The 19351-nt window shown below is 44.2% G+C and overlaps 1 protein-coding gene across 5 annotated transcripts in view; it reads left to right on the top strand.

The window, feature by feature from the left end:
- The window catches only part of MUSK (muscle associated receptor tyrosine kinase), a 61118-nt gene that overhangs the window by 16479 nt on the left and 25288 nt on the right, over positions 1-19351 (top strand). For 4 of the 5 annotated variants that reach the window (XM_064176429.1, XM_064176428.1, XM_064176426.1 and 1 more), the window contains exons 6-7: positions 14805-14929; positions 18045-18204. In XM_064176429.1, coding sequence (XP_064032499.1) covers positions 14805-14929; positions 18045-18204 — 285 coding nt within the window. Of the gene's footprint in view, positions 1-6741; positions 6754-7871; positions 7879-9146; positions 9158-14804; positions 14930-18044; positions 18205-19351 lie in introns of all 5 variants that reach the window. The other variant, XM_064176427.1, reaches the window with a different exon arrangement.

Raw genomic sequence — 19351 nt, 5'->3', positions numbered from 1 at the left:
TCTTCAGCTACTATCTACCAGTACCCCCAGGTCCCTCTCCTCCTGGCTGCTCTCCAGCCACTCTGTCCCCAGTCTGTAGTGCTGCTTGGAGTTGTTGTGGCCAAAGTGCAGAACCCTGCACTTGGCCTTGCTAAATCTCATCCCATTGGCCTCTACCCACCCATCCAGCCTGTCCAGGTCCCTCTGCAGGGCTCTCCTACCTTCCAACAGATCCACACCTGCTCCTAGCTTGGTGTCATCTGCAAACTTACAGATGCTGGACCCAATGCCCTCGTCCAGATCATCAATAAAAATGTTGAACAGGACTGGGCCTAGCACTGATCCCTGGGGCACACCACTAGTGACTGGCTGCCAACTGGATGTGGCACCATTCACCACCACTCTCTGGGCTCTGCCATCCAGCCAGTTCTTGACCCAGCACAGAGTGAATCTGTCGAAACCATGAGCTGCCAGCTTGGCCAGGAGCTTGTTGTGGCAGACAATGTCAAAGGCTTTGCTGAAGTCCAGGTAGACTCCATCCACAGCCTTCCCCACATTCACCAGGCAGGTAACCTGATCATAAAAGGAGATCAGGTTGGTGAGACAGGACCTGCCCTTCCTAAACCCATGCTGGCTGGGCCTGATCCCTTGGCCATCCTGTAGGTGCTCTGTGATGGCACTCAGGATGACCTGTTCCATAACATTGCCTGGCACTGAGGTCAGGCTCACAGGTCTGTAGTTTTCTGGCTCCTCCTTACGACCCTTCTTGTGGAACTTGAACTTGGACACATGAAGATGAAACAGATTCTTTCCTTAATAACCACAATGCACTAGGGGTAGAAACACAGTCGTAATGGACCTTATTGCTGGGTCTGTTGAAGAGCCAGGATCTTTGCCAGAAACTGTGTTGATATCACAAACAAAACTGCCCTCACTGAAAGGCTGCCCAGAGTGCCTGTAGTATGTTTGGAGAAGAAGGAGAGCATGGGACATCCCCTTGATTTCACACCAGCAATTTGACACAGGTATGGGGATGGCAAACAAGAGAAAAGCATTGGGCACAACATCCAAGTGAGTGCCATCTCACAGCATATCTAAGAAGTGGGGGTTATCAGGAGTAGTTAGCATGGATTCATCAAGTGGAAGTCACTCTTGACTGATCAGGTAACCTTTCATGACGGCGTAATTGAGAGGAGATCAGTGAATGTGGTCTGTTCTGACTTCAGCAATGCTTTTGTTATCATCTCCCACAGCATGCTCACAGCCAACAGTAAGAAGTATGGATTGAATGATTAGAGAGTGAGATGTATTGAGAACTGGGTGAATCACAGAGCTCAGAGGGTTGTGCACAGTAAGGCACAGTCTTGCTGGAGGCTGCTGGCTGGTAGTATTCCCCAGGGATTAGTACTGGGTCCACTCCTGTTCATCAGTGATCTGGATGAAGGAACAGTGTGCTCTCAGCAAGCTGGCTGACAACACAAAACTCTGAGAAGTGGCTGACACACCAAAAGGCTGTGATGACATTCAGCATGACCTGGACAGGCAGGAGAGTTGGATGGGAATTAACCTAATGAAATTAAACAAGAACAAGTGTAGAGTACTGCATCTAAGAAGGAACAATCCCGTGTGTTAGCACAGACTCAAGTCTGAGAAGCTCTGGAGCAAAAGGCCTTGAGAAGTCCCCGTGGACCACAGGCTTACCAAGAGCTGATGCTGTCCTTTTTGTGGCCAAGAAGGCTAGTTATATTCTGGATGCTGTAAGAGGAGTGTGACCAGCAGGTTGAGGGAGGTTCTCTTCTCCCTCTGTTCTGGAATACTGCATCCAGTTCTGGGCTCCCTAGTTCAAGAAGGGTAAGAAACTACTGGAGCGAGTGGAGTGGAGGGCCACTAAGATGTTTAGGGTTCTGAAACACCTGCCTTATGAGGAAAGGCTGGGAGGGCTGGGGCAGTTTAGCCTGGAGGAGGCATCTCATTAATGCTTACAAGTATCTGAAGGGCAAGTACCAGAAGGATGGAAACAGGCTTTTCTAAGTGGTGTCCACTGACAGGACAGGAGCTAATGAACACAAACTGGAATGAAGGAGGTCTCAGATAAACATATGGAAAAAAAATGCTCACTTGGAGGGTGGTGAAGTATTGGAACAGGTTGTCCAGAGAGTCTGTGGAGGGTTGGCGCAATTTGGTGTAAACCATCCTGCTCTAGCAGAAAGGCTGGACTAGATGATCTTCAGAGGGCCCTTCCAACACCTACTATTCTGTAAGTCTGTGGCCATGCAATGTAGGTAGCCCTCCTACTGAAGGAGGCTTTCCTTATTCCTTTGTCAAGTTAGGTACAGTCTGTGCAACTTCCAGAAAAAAGGACTAGCAGAAGTTGCTAACAAACACTTCTGCTCAACCTAAAAGAGAAGAGCATTTATATACCCAGTGAAGTAGAACTCTGCCAAAGGTGTTATACATATTTCCTGTTGTCTGCTGTACTCATGCCCAAAGTTAATCTGTGGCTGAAAGGTTTCAGGATGAATGCATAGTTCAGGACTATTGTAGAATAAAAGCATTTGCTTTCTAATCTGTAATTCACACAGTTGTCTGAAGTTCATTGACAAGATGCTGGCTGAGAATGGTTAAGATATTTCATCCAGTTTTGCTTGAAGATCACTCCTGTGGAAATACATAGCAGATCAACTACTGCTTCTCTGCATATTGAGAGTTTTCCTTATGTGCAAAATCTTCCAGAGATGACAGTAAGAACTGAGGGCAGGATATGTACTTCTAGGCTGTGCCAAGAATGCAGTTCTTGGTCCTTGTCTGATCATTTGATAGGCAGCACTAGTGAGACATTTGTATGGTTGTTTCCTTCATGCATTGGGCATCTCCTCATATAACACAGGCTGCAGAACAGGAAGAACTTTGATTTTCATTGCTGCTTGCAGTAACATTAACCCTGTTTATTACTAGGACTAGTTTGGCAAAAGCAATGCAAGTGTTCATCAGGTTTCTCTTCTGAGTCTGTTACCTTAAATTGTAAACTCTCTGTGGTCCCCATGGGTGGACATGCAGAACCATGATATTCTCTGTACCTATTATGTACAAACTGAATTATATTGAAAGAAGAAACTTGAAGCCATGAGCTCTTGCCTGGAAGGAGACACAGGAATACTCCTGTTACCAGCAAGTTTGTCCCTCAGACACAGAATAGCTGCCTGGCAGGATTTTTCCTAATGTGTAAAATAAATTCCACTGGATGTTTTTTGCTTTAATCTCTCTCTATCTTTTTCAGATGTGGGGTTTATAAACCAATATTAAGAGTATACATTAATCCTATATGAAATAAAAAGTGACTGTCACAGGGCAGCAGTAAACCAGTAAGTTTTGACATGACTTACAGGCTTGATCACCTGACATTGGTCTCTGTGTTCCTCCATAGGATTTTAGCTCAGTCCAGGTGGCCAAGAAAACCAACATCATCCTGGTCTGTATCAGGGACAGTGTGATGAGCAGGACCAGGGAAATGTTTGTGCCTCTGTGCTCAGCACTGGTGAGGCCACATTTTGAGTAGTTGTGTTCAGTTTTGGGGTCCTCACTACAAAAAAAGACATTGAGGTGCTGGAGGGGGTTCAGAGAAGGGAAATTAAGCTCGTAAAGGGTCTGAATAACAGGTCTTATGAAGAGTGGCTGAGGGTACTGGGCTTGCTTAGTCTGCAGAAGACGAGGCTAAGGGGAGACCTCTCATTCTCTACAACTACCTGAAAGGAGGCTGTAGTGAAATGGGTGTGAATCTCTTCTCCTTCATAACAAGTGACAGGACAAAAAGAAATGGCCTCAAGTTGCACCAGGGAATGTTTAATTTGGATACTAGAAGAAAATTCTTCACTGAAAGAGTTTTCAAACACTGGAGTAGACACCCTGGGGAGGTGGCTGAAACTGCGTCCCTGGAGGTGTTTAAAAGATGCATAAATGTGCTGCTGAGAGACATGGGTTAGCACCAGAATTGGCAAACCATTCAATAATGGTTGGACCTGATGCTCTTAAAAGTATTTTCCAACTGAAAAGATTCTATGATTCTGTTTCCTTATTTCCTTGAGAGAAGGAAAGTGCCATGTTATGAACTGGTAGAATGGGCACCTGTCCTATGCATTTTTCATTCTTCAACAAAACATCCACAAAAGGAAAAGATAAGAATTGCCTGCAGTTTCAAAATAAAAGCTCTTTATAGGTGAGGCATAAAGCCTAATCTATTTCTTTATCAGCCTGATTTTTGTTTTCAGCCATGGAAAGAGCATTGGAGTTATTGCCATTAAAAAGTTTGAAGGGTTGTGGTGGATTAGGTTCTAACACAATTGAAGGTAGAATGTTCTCCTGAGCAGTGTCCTGCCATCCCCATGTATGGAAATCCTCTGCTGTAGGAAGACAGTCTGAATTATACTTTTTAGCATCTTCCCCTGAGCATGAAGTACAACCTTCCTGTTGTACTGTTCTAGGTTTCACGCCCAGCCAGTGAAACCTCTGATTCTCCTAGTTTGCCTTAGTGCCACATTTTTAATGTTGAACAAGCAACAAAAAGGTGATAAACACATGAACTAAAATGTGAAAGGAGAGAGTACACAGGTGGTCCTGCTGGTTTTGCACTGAGTTAGATGCACTTCCATATTGTGATTTGCATGAAGTCTGAGCTTCATCTCCAGTCTGTGGCACTAGAGAGTTGTGGAATTCAGGAGTTTTGGAGTATATTGTGTGATAGATAAGGCTTAGTTTTTAACTCATCATTGTACAAAGGCGTATCTACAAATTAGCAATCATAAATCTAGTGGGAAGCAAACAAACAATTAGCTAAGATAAGTGCTGGAAGAGCTGAAGTGTTTATCAGGAAACTAACTTGATTGATTCTTTGTGGATGTAATAACATTTCTTTGGATCAAATCTTCTCTGCAGTTTGCAGCTGGCTGAATGGGGCATTGCTCTGGGGCTACTGATCTTTTATCCAGGCAATTTCATTCATGTCTCTGTGAAGTGCTGCTGCTCCACTTCCTCCCGTGCTGCCATGTGAAAGCACACAGAGTAAACAAACCAAAACAAGGGTAGAAGCAATGCTCCATCCACATGGTCCCCTGACATTGTTTAGTTTTACATTCCAACACTGCTAGATAGAAGCCTTTTCCTGCCCACAGTTTATTGCTTATTAGTAGCTACTAAAATAATACCCTGCCACAGGCCACAAAAATGTTTCCCTATAAGCCACTTGTAAGAGCTGCCTTAGCCTTAAAAATAGGAAGATTTTCCTTGGAGAATCATCTCTTCAGATGGGAAGATCTGCCAGAACATGGGTAGAGCAGGTCTAGGGTTTTTTGGGGTTTTCATGGAGGTTTTTCTGTTTTGTTTTTCAGCTGTTTTGTCTAATTCTTGGAGGCAATGAGAGGACAACATACTAGATGACAAGAGAAAGCAGTGCCTTGGTTATTCAGTTAACAGCCTGTACCCACTAGCTTCCTGCAGCTGTTCTGTGGACCTCTTTATGTAGATTTGGGATAAATTTGCATTACAAATAATTCAAAAGAGAAGGAAGTCACAACGTAATTCATATAGCAAGAATTAAACTATGCATTTAGTCCAGCTGATCTATCAATTTGAATGGAACACTATATTCAATGGAAGGCCCTGTTTCAAATGAAAAGTGAATCCATGCATGCCACCCAGAAAACTTTCTGCAGTTTTATGTCAACACCTCTGTACTTTAATGAAGTAGGATAAGGAGACATCAAGAGGTTACCAAAGCATCCAGTCAGCACTGTTAGCTTGATTCTTGCCCATAGATCAGCTACTGATGTTAGAACTGAATTCTCATTTGTGGCATCTTCTGTGGCAGGATATTTTGGGTGAGGTAGATTACAAATAGCCAACTGACAAGACTGCAGAGCTGCAGTGAGTGAAATTTCTGATAGTAACACTGAGGAAGAGGCATTTGGGTCTGCTGTCAGCAGAGGCAGAAACCCCTGGGAAAACTTTGCCTTCCCAGTCCACAGCAATGTTTGTGCATGTACCTGCAGGCAGTGTCCTGTGGCAGAAAATGGTGAATATTGCAGTTTACTGTTAAAAAATTTAAAGGGTCTGACAGGAGGGAACATGATAGGGAGAGAAAATCATTCCAAGGCTGCCTGTAATTACATCAAAGTAATTGACTGGCCTCAGTAGGGTGGCATGGGTATAACTGAAAGCCTGTAACATCTCATTAAATCTCCTCCTACCTACTGCATTTACCACAGTTATCCTGAGGTTCTCAGATGTTGCAGATATGACCACATCCCTAATTACAGAGTAACAGGGAAAGAAGCAGGAGAAAGAAAACAGCCCCAGACCTTCAGCAAATGAACAAACAAACGTCAGCTATCCATGTTGTTCCTGAGGCTTGCTCTGCTGTGACACAAGCATGAGGTGCACACTGTCCCTGAGTAATTGCGGGGTGACCTCCTGCACTGAGGAGCTGCAAAGCAGGCCTCTTGGGAGAATGAGGTTTCTGACAAGTCATGTTCAAGAAATTCTTCTACAATGGCATTCGAACCTGCTATTTCCTGTTTTAAAAACCTCTTTCACTTAACAGAGAAGTTGGAAAACCCCTTAAAAACGCACAAATTTCTCACATCATTGCATGAATTGTGGTTTCATGGAAAAAAAAAAAAAAAAGTGGATATTGCAGACAAAATCCCTCTGGCATGTAAGCTGCATTGGGTAGCTAGGAAGCATGTGTTTCCTGCATGACAACAAGACTAGAAGACAGAGAACGTTCATAGTTATCAGATAAAGGGGAGCAGGGCAAATGGAGATGACTATCCATGAGAACCAGTTCTAGTAGCATACAATATTTCTAGGGTGTGTGTGCCTATAATAAGGAACAGAAAGTGCCTGCCGTGATGCTTTGTGTAGGAATGGTCCCCTCACTGGAACTGAGTGAAGCTGCAGGCAGACCCTCGCAGACAGGACTTCTCAAACCAGAACCTGAGAATAGGGAATGAAAATGAATCTGTTAGGAGAGACTAGCAGAGTTTTCAGCATTGAAAATCAAGCATGCATAGTATGTGATGTTATCAGGGAACAGCCTACATGCTATCACCTCAAACCAAGAAACATCCTGGCAGCTACTGATAGCAGCACTTGAAAATGGATGGAAGCACTTTTCACACAGCATGTAATGAAATTTATGGCACTGATATTATCCATTGGTGAAGACCAGATATCAGGATGTTTCAAGGTATATTGCAGTTTGGGTATCTCAGAGATTCCTATTACTGCCTGCTCCACTCCTGAGAGTGTGTGTGAGAGAAGGAGTTGTGTGCAGCTGTGGAGATTTCATACATGCAAGCAGACTGGCAGCCTCAGCAGCAGTCGTGATGGGCCATCCATTGTCTGTCATCACCACTGCTGAGGCCACCAGTTGGCCTGTGTGTGCCAGTCTCTTTCCTTCTGGCTGTCAAACACAAGTGGAATGAGCAAGGTTTGCTCTTTTCCAATTTCACATACAGTTCTAGGCAATGCAGTAATATGCTGCATGGTCTGCAGTCCTGCCTTACACACTGTAGAAAAGCCAAAGCTCAGAGAGGTTTGGAAGGGTCTTTCCTTCAAAGAAACCATACACATACATCAGACTCGGTCTGACATGAAAGGAATTTCCTTATTCATTTCCTTGGGAAGTAATTCGAACATGTTATCCTCGCCTGGCCTTGAATCTGAGGTTTGCTCTGTATATAGAAAAGAACGCTTGTAGGGAACAGGTTTTATATAGTTACACAGGATATAAGCTATCTATTTACATTTTACTCCTGGTTATTATAGCTTTGGGTATTTGTAGGGGTCTGCTTTTGGGATTCCAGGGACATCTACATGTGATGCAAAGTCTTTCACAGCTGAGAAGTTCCTGTGCTAGCTGGGGTATTTAACATTACGTGAGTCCTGATGATGCTCCTCCTGCAAATCTTGGAGCTCACCTGAGAATAAGATTACCTTGAAAAGCTATTGCCTTGATACAAAAACCTTGCTTTGATATTAGACAGCAGAGCTTAGAATCTGAAGGCATATGCTTCACAGAATGGAGATGTGGCTTCCCCTGTCTTGAACTGTCCCTGATGTCCATCTCACAGCCTCAGTTTCCAGGCTGAGTATTCATGTATTGCTGTCTGGCCTTTGCTACATGAGATGTTAGAACTGCTGCAAGCCCTAGACCTCCCAAAGCATGTGTCAGGAGCCAGAAGGGCTTGAAGATGTTGTGTTTTTCTACAAAATGCAGGTATTTCAAGTGTATTGAGAAGTCCTTCTCCCAGATTACCATTGTAACCAGGTGAGGGGCAGGTTGATGACGAGCTACTGCTTGCTTGTAGTGCTTCTGCAGCTTCCTCTTCTGAGTCTCACGCCTAATAGTGCTGTTCCTTGAGAAATATTACAGTGGTTGCATGCATTTCTCACTGCATTTGGACATGTTCTTTTTTTTTTATAATATGTGTACATGTGTTTTTTTGGCAATAAGCTTATTTGGATTGGAACTAAGGAAAAATAAGAAAGCAATCTGATGGAGATAAGTGGAAATATCTCCTATCATCTGCATCTGTGATAGTTTGCTCCTCCTTGTAATTACTTGGTAGGCTTGCAAAAAGATGAATGTTGCAGTTTGGGTAACAAATACTCAGAGATAAAAGTGACACTGCCCTTGCAGTTACCTCACAATTTAATTATTAACCCAGCAATTTCAGAAGTGGGTGGGAGGGGGGCAGCATGCCTTGATCAGTGGCAAAGGTACAATGTGAGCCATTCCTACATGAAAGCGTGCAGCAAGCCATGCACAGAGCCTGTTCCTGCTGCTGTGACAGGGGTTGCTGACCAAGCTTACTAAAGAATTTGTTTGTTCTCCAAGCTGGGATCTGGTCCTGTCATGTCAGCTGCAAAGACTGTGCCTCGCTTGTTCAGCCTTGGCTCCTGGCATGCAACTAGCTGCTGCACACATCTCGGTGCAGCCGTGTTTGGGAGGGCTGATCCACCAGCATGATGTACAGCCTGTCCTGAGGCCTGGTATTGTTGGGATTTTACACAGATGAATGTGAAATGACAGAAAACACAAATGCTGTGGCTTTCTAGTGTTTAAAAATGCATTTGCATGAGATGAGAATTGCAGAATGCCAGACTGGAAGGGACCCCAAAGGTCATCTGGTCCAACCTTCCTAGGTGATAGTGCAGCTTAAATGAGATGGCCCAGCAACCAGTGCAGGGGAATCCACTACTCCTCTTGGGAGATGGTTTCAATGTCTCACTGCTCTCATTGTGAAAACTTTTCTTCTGGATTCCAATAGGAATCTCTCCAGAAGTGACTTGTGCCCATTACCCCTTCTGTAAGACTACTTGCAAAAAGGGAGTCTCCACTGTCCTGGTAGCCACCCTTCAGGTACTGGTATGTGGTGAAATGGTCTCCCTTAAGACTTCTCCCTTGAAGACTGGACAAACCCAGATCTCTCAGCCTTTCCTCAGATGACAGCTCTTCCAGTCCTCTCAGCATCCTCATGTCCCTTCACTGGACATCTTCCAGCCTGTTCTCATCTTTTTTGTACTGCAGAGTCCAAAACTGCACCCAGTACTCCAGAAGTGCCCTGGCAAGCACCAGCAGAGTGGGACAACGACCTCTTTATCTCTGCTGTTATGTCCTTGTTGATGCAACACAGCATCCTGTTGGCCTTCTTCGCCACCGTAGCACACTGTTCACTTATGCTGAGCTTGTTACCCAGACCTCCCCTCAGCTCTCACCAGTGAGAAGGAAATGGTAGTCCCACTGTGTGTTTTCTCTTCTTGGCTGTCTGGTTTACTGTCAGGAAGAGTGAGTGGACGTGAGGTGAATGAATCTGAATAGGGATTTAGACAACCAGACTAATGAGAACATTGGTAAAAGTCTGCGAACACATTGGCACAAGTTCATGGTTCTACAGAGCACATAGGTGGCAAACATAAACGATTTTTTTATGGGTTAGTAAGCAAAGCCTAAGCCAAGAGTAGTCCTTTGTAAAGAAGGAGTCACTTCAATCTGTCATGCTTCAGATACGAAAGAGCTACAGGAACACTGGTGAATGAGCAGACAGAAAAATGCTTGCACTTTAGCTCCAAAATGCTTATGCATGAACAGTACACAATGTAAGGGCTTTGCCAGGGTATTTATATCAGGAAAGTTTCCATGACAATGTACAGCTGAACAATTTCTCTGGCACTGCAGACACATTGGTTCTCAATATAACACCAGCTGTACCAGAGGGAAACACCTTTGCACAAAGGACTTGCCTTTACCATGTTAGCAGCTTAGCTGGAAAAAAGTTTTTGGCATAAGACCTGCCTGTAATCACCCAAAAGTCCATTTTCCTCAATAAAAGCAAAACAATTGGGGAAAGTGGAACACGGTGAGATATCAGATCTGGCAGTATGGACACAACCAGTCTGGCTCACACATGGGGCCAGGCTCTGACTGAAGTGGGAAGGAAGCATGCACACACCACAGCCAGCTGGTTGCTAACACAAGATTAGATCTCAGTGACCGTATCTCAGTTCAGACCATCAAGTGTGCTTTACAGTGTGCCAGGACTAGCAACAAGCTCTTAGATGTGGTTATTGGACAAGCTGAGTTAATTCACATACATCAGCTCTTGTTGCTCGCATTCTCTGAAAGTCAAGGTTCACCAAAATCTGTGGAGGCTATGGAAAAAAACACAACCCAGTCCACACCCAGAAACCAGTGCTTGACTGGGCCTTGTCAGCATAAGGATTTACCAAAGTCTGACTAAAAGGGGCATCTTCCTGCAGCAGGGTTGCACTCACAGGGGCTTCCTGTGAACTTTGAGCATCACTTTGTCCTTTCCCAAAAGCAGGCCTAGACCAACCAGGCTGCTGCCTGTCTATGACTGGCCCAACCCAACCTGGTTTAACACAAAAAACAAACCTTACTCAGTCATGGGGCAGGCATCAGCCAGAACTGCAGGATTGGACCCCAAACTCTGCAAATGAAACATATTTCAGTCACAAGTGAAGGGAAAACAAAGTCTCCTGGAAAGAGTTAGCAATTCAAACTGGAGGGTGGAGAAGGGCACTGCCTTCAGTCTTTTTATAGTATAAAAATTGGGTGACTGAATTAAAGCCCTACTACTTAATTCTCAGAAATGACAGCAGCTGGCTGTGGTGCAGATACCTCACTGCATGCCCTGGAGTGCACAGGGCTGTAAAAGAAAGAACATTTATCAGGGGGCTCAGGAGTGTGACTTAACATACTGGCTTGGCTTTTATGTAGCCAAATTTAATTTCCTCTGTTTTATTTGCCATTTAAATATACATAAATAAATAATGCTTGTTTCACCTGCCTTTCCTAACTGCTATTTGGCATGTCTCTGGTTAAATCTTGTGCTGAGAACCTTAGGGTATTGATATGAATGTTCTTAACCTTGTGGTGATGGCACTCAACAGGCAAAATCCACTTTTAAGAGAATCTGGGAAAGGAGGGCAACTGAAAAGTTAAAAATTACCTGGTTGCTCAGAATTTTCACTCTGATACAAAATGAAAACATAACTATATCCTGAGCCCATCAAATAGTGTGAATTTCACATTTATTGCCATTTCCTGGTCCTTCCTCTTCTTGTTTGTCAACCTGCCTCTCCCTACCAGTTGCTTCAGCTGGTACCATCAGGGTATTTCTTCTTTGACTCTGCCTGTTTTATTTCTTTGAGTAATGTAGTGAGGGGCAGAAGGGGGTGGGAAGTCATAGTCTGGGGGGGATGTGTTTTTCTGTTCAGCTACAGGATAGATTTCCTTACGGATGTAGTTGTCAAAATGGACAGAGATCTCATTCTGGCAGTTTTGCCTGGTCTCACACAACCCATCCTGGCTTTCCCCCAGCATTTGAGTTTCCAGCAGTGCCACTGTGACAATCACCCACCTGCAGGCAATAAAGCTGAGAAATAGCTGATGTAATATATATACATACATATAAATACATATATATATATATATATATATATATATATATATATGTATATATTTTAATGCTGTTTCCCAATGTGATGAAGAGCCCTTAAGAAAATGTATCCTTCTCTATGCCAGATAGTAGTCTCCAAGACTTGATGGAACCTGGGAAGTCCGTCTTTGGTCTCAGAGAACTTCTCACTAAAATATAATATAATGTTAAAACCCTCCAGGTTATTAAGTTTGCAGAATCTAGGGATAAATATTCAAGTTAATTAGCTAACCTTGAAGTAAAACACTTTCAAAAAGCATGCGAATTTTAGTGCTTGAGGTGTTAAAATATTATATCTGTAATTTCAGTTTTGAAAGTCCTGGACAAGTACACAGTGGTACTGTGTGTAGCAGGAGCTTCCATTCTTCCACCCTTTGGAAAGCAGCTTATTTCCTTATAGTTCCACTTTGAAATAGCCATCCCTCCCTCTGCTAGATGATACACCTGCAGGACTTTCCATAAGAAACATGTGCATGCTTAGCAGCTGCTGCTGGATTTTTCATCCTTGTATTTGCTGTTTTAACCTTGAATGGCTTAATCCTTTGCCTTCCCTATGCTGGTGGACAAGCGCTTATGCCAGCAGCATGTTGAGCTATTAAAACAAACAAAGAGTGCTGCTGGGAGGGTCTTAAAGAGCAGGATTCAGAATCTGGGCTCCTCACAGGTCCTGTGCATGAGCTGGACCAGCTACAGCAGTCAGTGCGGTTTTGCTCTTTTTGCCTGTGAAGCTGCCTTAATTTTCAAAGCATGACTTTGTCCCTCTTGGTTGTAAGATCCTTGCAGATTTTCAGAGAGCTGCTGGTGCAGAGGAGGTCATTGGCTAATGGAGTGCTGTTAATTTGTCACTTTGGTATTACTTGACCTAGTCGGGATCTAAGCAGCAGAGTTGTCGGGTGGGCAAGGTCCCAGCAGCGCACTGAGGAGCTGATGACAGCACTAAGATGCATATTCTGACTCTGGGAGCTAGTGCACTGCCTTGGGTGGGAGCCATGTGCATGTAACTGCTGCCAGGGGAGAGGACCAAAAGTTTAGCATTTCTCCAAATTCAGTACAAAACTAATTACAAGCTTGGCTTGGGGCACTCACAGCTACATTCAGAACCATCTGGTGTTAATGTCCTGAAGTGAAATTTCAGACAAAGGTTTCATTTTGGTTATTATTTGTCAGGCAAGTTGTTGGCCAACAAGTGCAGCTTTCCTCATTAGTGGTGGACCTTGATTCCTGCTGCCCCTCTGAGAGTCAGGGGAGATGCAGCAGCTGCAGTACTGCCCTGTTTTGACTTCAAGCAAGTGGCACCAAGCATTGATTGTGAGGGACTGCTTGAAGACCATAGAAGAATATGTGCTTCTAGGACAAAGTATCCAGCTGAAATGTGCTGCCTATCCATGAGCAAAATATGAATTTAGACCCCTGGTTAACACAAATTTCAGCCCATTCCCAGGCCAAGACTGGGTGGAAGGACTATCTGAGAAGCATATGCTTTTTTATTCCTGCTGAAATTTTGCATACAAAGCCTTCTCATTCCAAATGTCAGGGACAGATGTTCACTTTCTGAAGGGATCCTCACTGGTTTCCTCATTGCTCTGCACTGGATGTCTCCATCTGGGAGCAATCAGTGGCCAGCCCTAATAGGTGCATCAGGCAAAGAGAGGCACAGAAGACCGTGATATGATCAATACATTGTTAAGGGGGATGATACAGACCAGAAGTGACAAACAATACATGAGGGCTGTCTGAGAACTCCAAGAGAAACAACACTGCTTACTAGAATTTCTGACAGAGACTTTCAGTCATTGCTGTGAAGACCAGGAGGTAGACAGCAAGTATTACTAAACACGAGCAACTGGAGCAAAAAGTGGCACAGAGCTGTTCAGCCTGATTTTGCACAGACATTCAGGCATCTCCATTAGAAAATTTGGGTCAAAACTCAAGTTTTTCATATAGGAAATGTCTCTCCTCTTCTTTCCTCTAAGTGGCCCAGCACAGGAGCTGAAATACAGCTAATGAAGGCCATGAGATCTGTTTCTGAATTCAAATAAGTTTTCAGCAAAAATACTTATTTTTTCCCCAAAAAAAAAACAACCCTCCAACAAACAAACAAAAAAAGGGCAGACCAAACCAAACCAATCCAAACCAAACCAATAACAATTTTGTTGGAGAAGAGAGGATCTTATTTTGCTTATCTTCAAACCATAACCATATTTCCACAAAAGTAGTAGAGGTAGAAAGACTCAAGAAAAACTTAGTTTGCTCATACAAACTCACCTTCCCAAGATCATTGTCAGCCATTCTCCCATAACCTGATACTAGACTCTCTCCCCTTAGGACAAGGTGGTTTTTGGCTCTCAGTGGTAAGTCTTAATCACTTTGATCATACTGAATAGTTTACCTGAGCCTTAACCTTCATGGTATGTGACCATGCTGGTGGTCCCCCTTGATGGTTTTGAATGTTTCACATGTGGTCAACCTTGGCAGAGCAGCATGGTAACTTGCTGTGTATTTACTGAAAGCTGTCCTGCCTGTACACTGAGTTTGCCCTTGGGTTTTTGCACATTGCCTCCTCTGAGGTACTGAACTCAGAAAATACTGAAATTTCCACAGGTAAAATTTCAGTCTGCAAGGTGCAGAATATAACCAAGCCAATACTTCCTTTCACCTTCTCACCCTCAGGCCTCTGGCTCACAGGGAAGCTTGTGCTATCCTCTATCTGTATTCATGGTTCAGTGGCTGAATTTGAGACCTATTGGGAAGGACACAGCCTCAGCTTTTACATTGCCATTCAACCATCATCTTTGTCTTCCCCTGCAGTTTTTGCCAGAATCCTGAAGGCTCCTGAATCCCAAAATGTCACCTTTGGGTCTGTGGTGATATTGCGGTGCACAGCCGCTGGCCTTCCAGTTCCCACTGTCACCTGGCTGGAAAATGGGAAAGCTGTGAGTACTTTCTTTATGCTTTTGGCCCTGGAAGCCTGCTAGCATCTCAAAGTGAACTTCAGAGATTAAAATAAGAGGCTGAAAACCAGTGCCCATGGTTTCTATTCTTGCTTTACTTAGCACCTCACTGCATGATCAAATTAAGGCCACCTCACCTCCTGGCTATAGTTTTCTCCTCTGTGAAACACTATCCCCCTTCTCCAGAGTACTGCATTTTTGTTAGCCTCTGGAAAGCCTGAGATGAAAAATGTTTTAGCTGCTTACAACTTTCCTCTGATTCAGGATTTCTAGGACTTTGTTGTGTGTTAAATATTTCTCCAGTTACCTTTCCTCTCCTTTTGCCTGATTTGGTAACAATAATATGGCAAAATTGCTTGACAAAATAGCACCAAGTGAGTGAGTTAGGTAGGACAAACTGTTACAAGGCAAAATAGTTGTGCATATGCACAGCAAATTCACTGATGAATAGATCTGAAAGCTTCTAGACTGACCTAGGTGACATGCTGAAGAACATCAACAATTTATTCCTGGCTAGAAGTATGCCCTCTAGAAAGGTACATCCTCTTTCAGCATCAGGCACCAAGAGATCCACTCCTCACATGAAATTGTTTGTCTGATTATCCTGAGTAATTGAAATAGGTGCCCGCTTTGAACTCATCTGGCTTGCATGTCCCTGCTATTGCAATGCCTGAAGCTGAACTGAAGTCACTTGATGTCTGAATATTGCCTCCCTGGGAGTGAGTGACACACCATAGTCACAGCAGCTCTGCGTCCTGAGCCTGCTATGGGTTTCCTCCAGCCTTCATATGGAGGAAGAGAGGTTTTACACTCTTGATGCCCTTTCCACAGCTTTTTTGAGGATGTGAGCCTCAAAGCATGATTCTGCAGAAGCAAGTGCAGCAGCTGCTATGTGCAGGCTGAAAATATGCTTCCAGTCTTTCTCACTGACCCCCTGTCAGCCCCAAGTCCTTCTGCCCACCAGATGGCTAATACCATTTCTGTAGACTTGCTTATCAATAGGACCAAAAAACTTTCACTCAAACTCCTTACTTCAGGAAGAAGGAATCATCCTGGTGTATTAAAATGCATTATTAAGGAGCCTGGACTACTCTACAGGTTGTCTTGCCTTCCTTACCTCTTTCAGACCTAATTGCATCCTCCAGCTTGGTTTGGGCTAGTTTTTTTCTGTTCCCTAGAGTTTGCTTGGGAGAACAGAAAAGGGATCAGATCAGTCTTAGCAGAGCTTTGTGGATCCCCACTAGTCTCTGGAGATAGTTGTTCTAAGACAACTGTGCATCTTCATTCAAGACTTCTTCAGTATTTGGGAAGAAACATTTTGGGGGATCTGAGGTCCCTGGCAAGGGCAGAGTGGTTTTGGATCACTGACTCTTGTTCAGTCAAGCTCCCACTGGTGTATTTGTCCCTCAGAGAGCTATGTGTGAGATCATGCTCACACTCTGCCTAGGGCCACTGTGTGGCTGGTCAGATGTGCTCTGCTCTATCCCTGTCTGCAAGGCAAAGCCCAGTCTGAAGACGCTGGTGCTCCAGACTGCTTCATTTTAAATAGAGCAAGGAGACCTCAACAAGAGCCTATCTCTGGGAATGTCAGACCAAGAGGCTGGTGGACTGGAGCACAGGTGTTTGATGGCTGGCTCACAAGGAATCAGTAGTGAGCCACTTGATGTAATGTGCCTGTGGCATTGCAGTCTGTAAATGCTGACCTGCAATTGTCCTGAGGATTAAACAATGTGAATCTGCTGAGGTTGTGGAGTTGTCTTAAAAGAGGTGAAAATGTAGAAGCTGTCTTGCTGATGCGAACAATCACAATTACTTTCCCTCCTGCTCTGTACCACAGGCCATCATGGACCTTAAAATATAGGGTTTTGCACTAATAAGAATAAGCAAACCAAGTGTGAATATGTGAAGTGGTCTCTGCTTTGATGGTAGTTGAGGTGGCATTTTAAAGGCTAAAGAAAGACCTGCTGGGAACAAAATCTCAGAGAATCTATATGAAATGGGAGGGAAGCCAATTAAGGCAAGGGAATGGCTTGAAATTCCCAGTAGAGAAAACAACAGATGTCTGATGTGGAAGCCTTAGACACAGCAGCCTGGCACTCACCTGTAGTGTTCCAAGTTTCATGTGACCATGTGTACTGATTGTATTGACTGCAGCTACACATGGCCCTGGTCAAGAGAAGCAACCTTGGCTCTTTGTGTTCACCAGGCACAGTCCAGTGTTGCCAGGATGTGGGTTAACAGAACAAGAGACGCCCAAAAGCTTGAGGTGTAAGGAGTGAAAGTGGACAGGATCAGCACCAGTGGCTCAGAATGAGCAGCCATCTCTCCTGGATGGATGTTGGGAAGCAGAGGTAGCCTGTAAAGGAATTCCTCTTCTCCACCAAGAGGGTCATGGCATTATCTTAGTGCTGAGTTGTTTCTAGGGGGAAAAAAAGAATCTATAAATACATCTGAGCAGCATTTTAATAAAAGAAGAAGCTGTGGGAGAAAAAAAAATTCCCCATAGCTCACATCCTCACAACCACCTGAGATGAGTTTTTAAGGTGACAAAGTAGCCCCGGTCCCATCATTCACATGGTGACCAGCATACAAACTCACTGACATGCAATAATTACAATAACTGTGTAGGTTTGGTTATTCAGTGATTTCATACCATATGCATCCCTTCAACACACCTCCAATATGAGCTTCAGTGAGGCAAATCACTGAAACATAATGTAACATTTTCAACACTTAGTTTTCAAAGATAACCAATCTTTATTAAAGATGTGACACATCATTGACTCATCTCTTCTTGTTCCTTCAACTATCACTGTTAATACCTTGGGAAGCAGACACAGATCCCATTGAAATAATTTCTACTGGCCTCTAGGGAGGTCACATTGATCTCTCTGACCAAATGCATCAGAGTGTTTTGCCATGGTCTAGCCTTGAGCTCTGTGGTAAAGGGTTGGACTTGATGATCTCTGAAGTCTCTTCCAATCCTAATAATACTGTTTGATACTGTGATACTGTGATACATATCTTATATTCTTGCTTCACTTACTGATTTGCCTTTACTGGAAATATCACTGCACTGGGCTTTTCACTCTTCTAGGTTTCTGCAGGATCTATAGTGGAAAGTGTCAAGGACAGAGTGGTTGACTCCAGACTGCAGGTGTATGTCACCCGACCTGGCCTGTTCACTTGCCTTGCTACAAATAAGCACAGCAAAACTTTTGGAGCTGCAAAAGCTGCAGCAACCATCAGTGTCTCAGGTATGCTGGGAAAGAGAAGGTCATGGATGTTTTTACTGCAATCACAGTGCTAGCTTCCTTGCTGGAAGAGAGGAAAGGGGTGTCTCTGGAGGAGGAAGGAAAGCTCTGGGGAGCTGACAGTGTTCAGGGGGCTAAATTTGGCTAGAAGCGCATCCCCCACCAGCCTATTCCCTCTTATGTTCCTACACTGTGGAGACTGGCACAGCTGTCATTTCCTGAATGTTTGATGCTGTCTTGTACTTTGTGTCCCAGAACTACACTTGGTAAGTTCATCCATGCAGAGGAAGTCATGGCCATGACCCAGCATTGGTATCACCTAACAGCAAGGTGAAAATAGCTTTTGCAAGTAGTTTGGCTTCTCAGGGTGTTGCATGCAGAGAGCAGGGAGGCTGCTGTCAGAACTGTGCTCCATCATGCCTTAGGTAACCTCTGCCCCTGGGGATTTCTCCCAAATGGGGAAAGGATGATCCAAAGAGGAGCAATTCTGACTGACTGAACTAGCTGACAGCATTTGTCATATCAAGAGAAAGGTGGCAGCTTGTGCCTCTTCAAATAGGTAGATAGGTTTAGTTAGAGGAAAGAGGAATCAGCTGAGGCTCCATGGATGAGAGCCATGGTCCTGCTGTTAACCAGGCAGACATCTGTTCCTCTATCTCTGAGCTGCAGCTTCTGTTCTGCTAGGAAAATAATCATGTCCTTTTTTATACTGGGCATTGAAACCTAACAGCAAGATCTGCCCCATAAGAGCCCCAGAACCTGGTATTGTATCTCACATCCCCACTTCTGCTTTTAGCCAAGGCAAGGCTCTGTCCCATGAAGCAGAGCTGATAGAGGGTAGCAGCCTCACAGATCAGGAATCATCTTTAGCCTTGTTCCAGCTCCCAAGCGTCCCGGAGGTGTCCTGGTCCTTAGCTGATGCTCAATGCCTCCTTCCCATATGGGTGTAGCCCAGAGCCCTGCAGCAGTGCAAGCAGTGGGCTGTGTGGCTGCACTGCTTCTCCAGCCATTGTTTCTCCCACTCGTCAGAGCTGCTGCCTGCAGTAATGGGGGCATGGGTGTCTTAAACAGAGGATTCTGTCTGCTAGCTATGTAGAATCTAAAGAATTAGTTAAAATGGGTGGCTTTAGGGTGAAACAGTTCACCTTAG

This window comes from Pogoniulus pusillus, chromosome Z (genome assembly GCF_015220805.1).
Source record: "Pogoniulus pusillus isolate bPogPus1 chromosome Z, bPogPus1.pri, whole genome shotgun sequence".
Lineage (NCBI taxonomy): Eukaryota > Metazoa > Chordata > Aves > Piciformes > Lybiidae > Pogoniulus > Pogoniulus pusillus.
The sequence above is the reverse complement of the archived record's forward strand: the minus strand, read 5'-3'. Positions and strand labels throughout refer to the sequence as shown.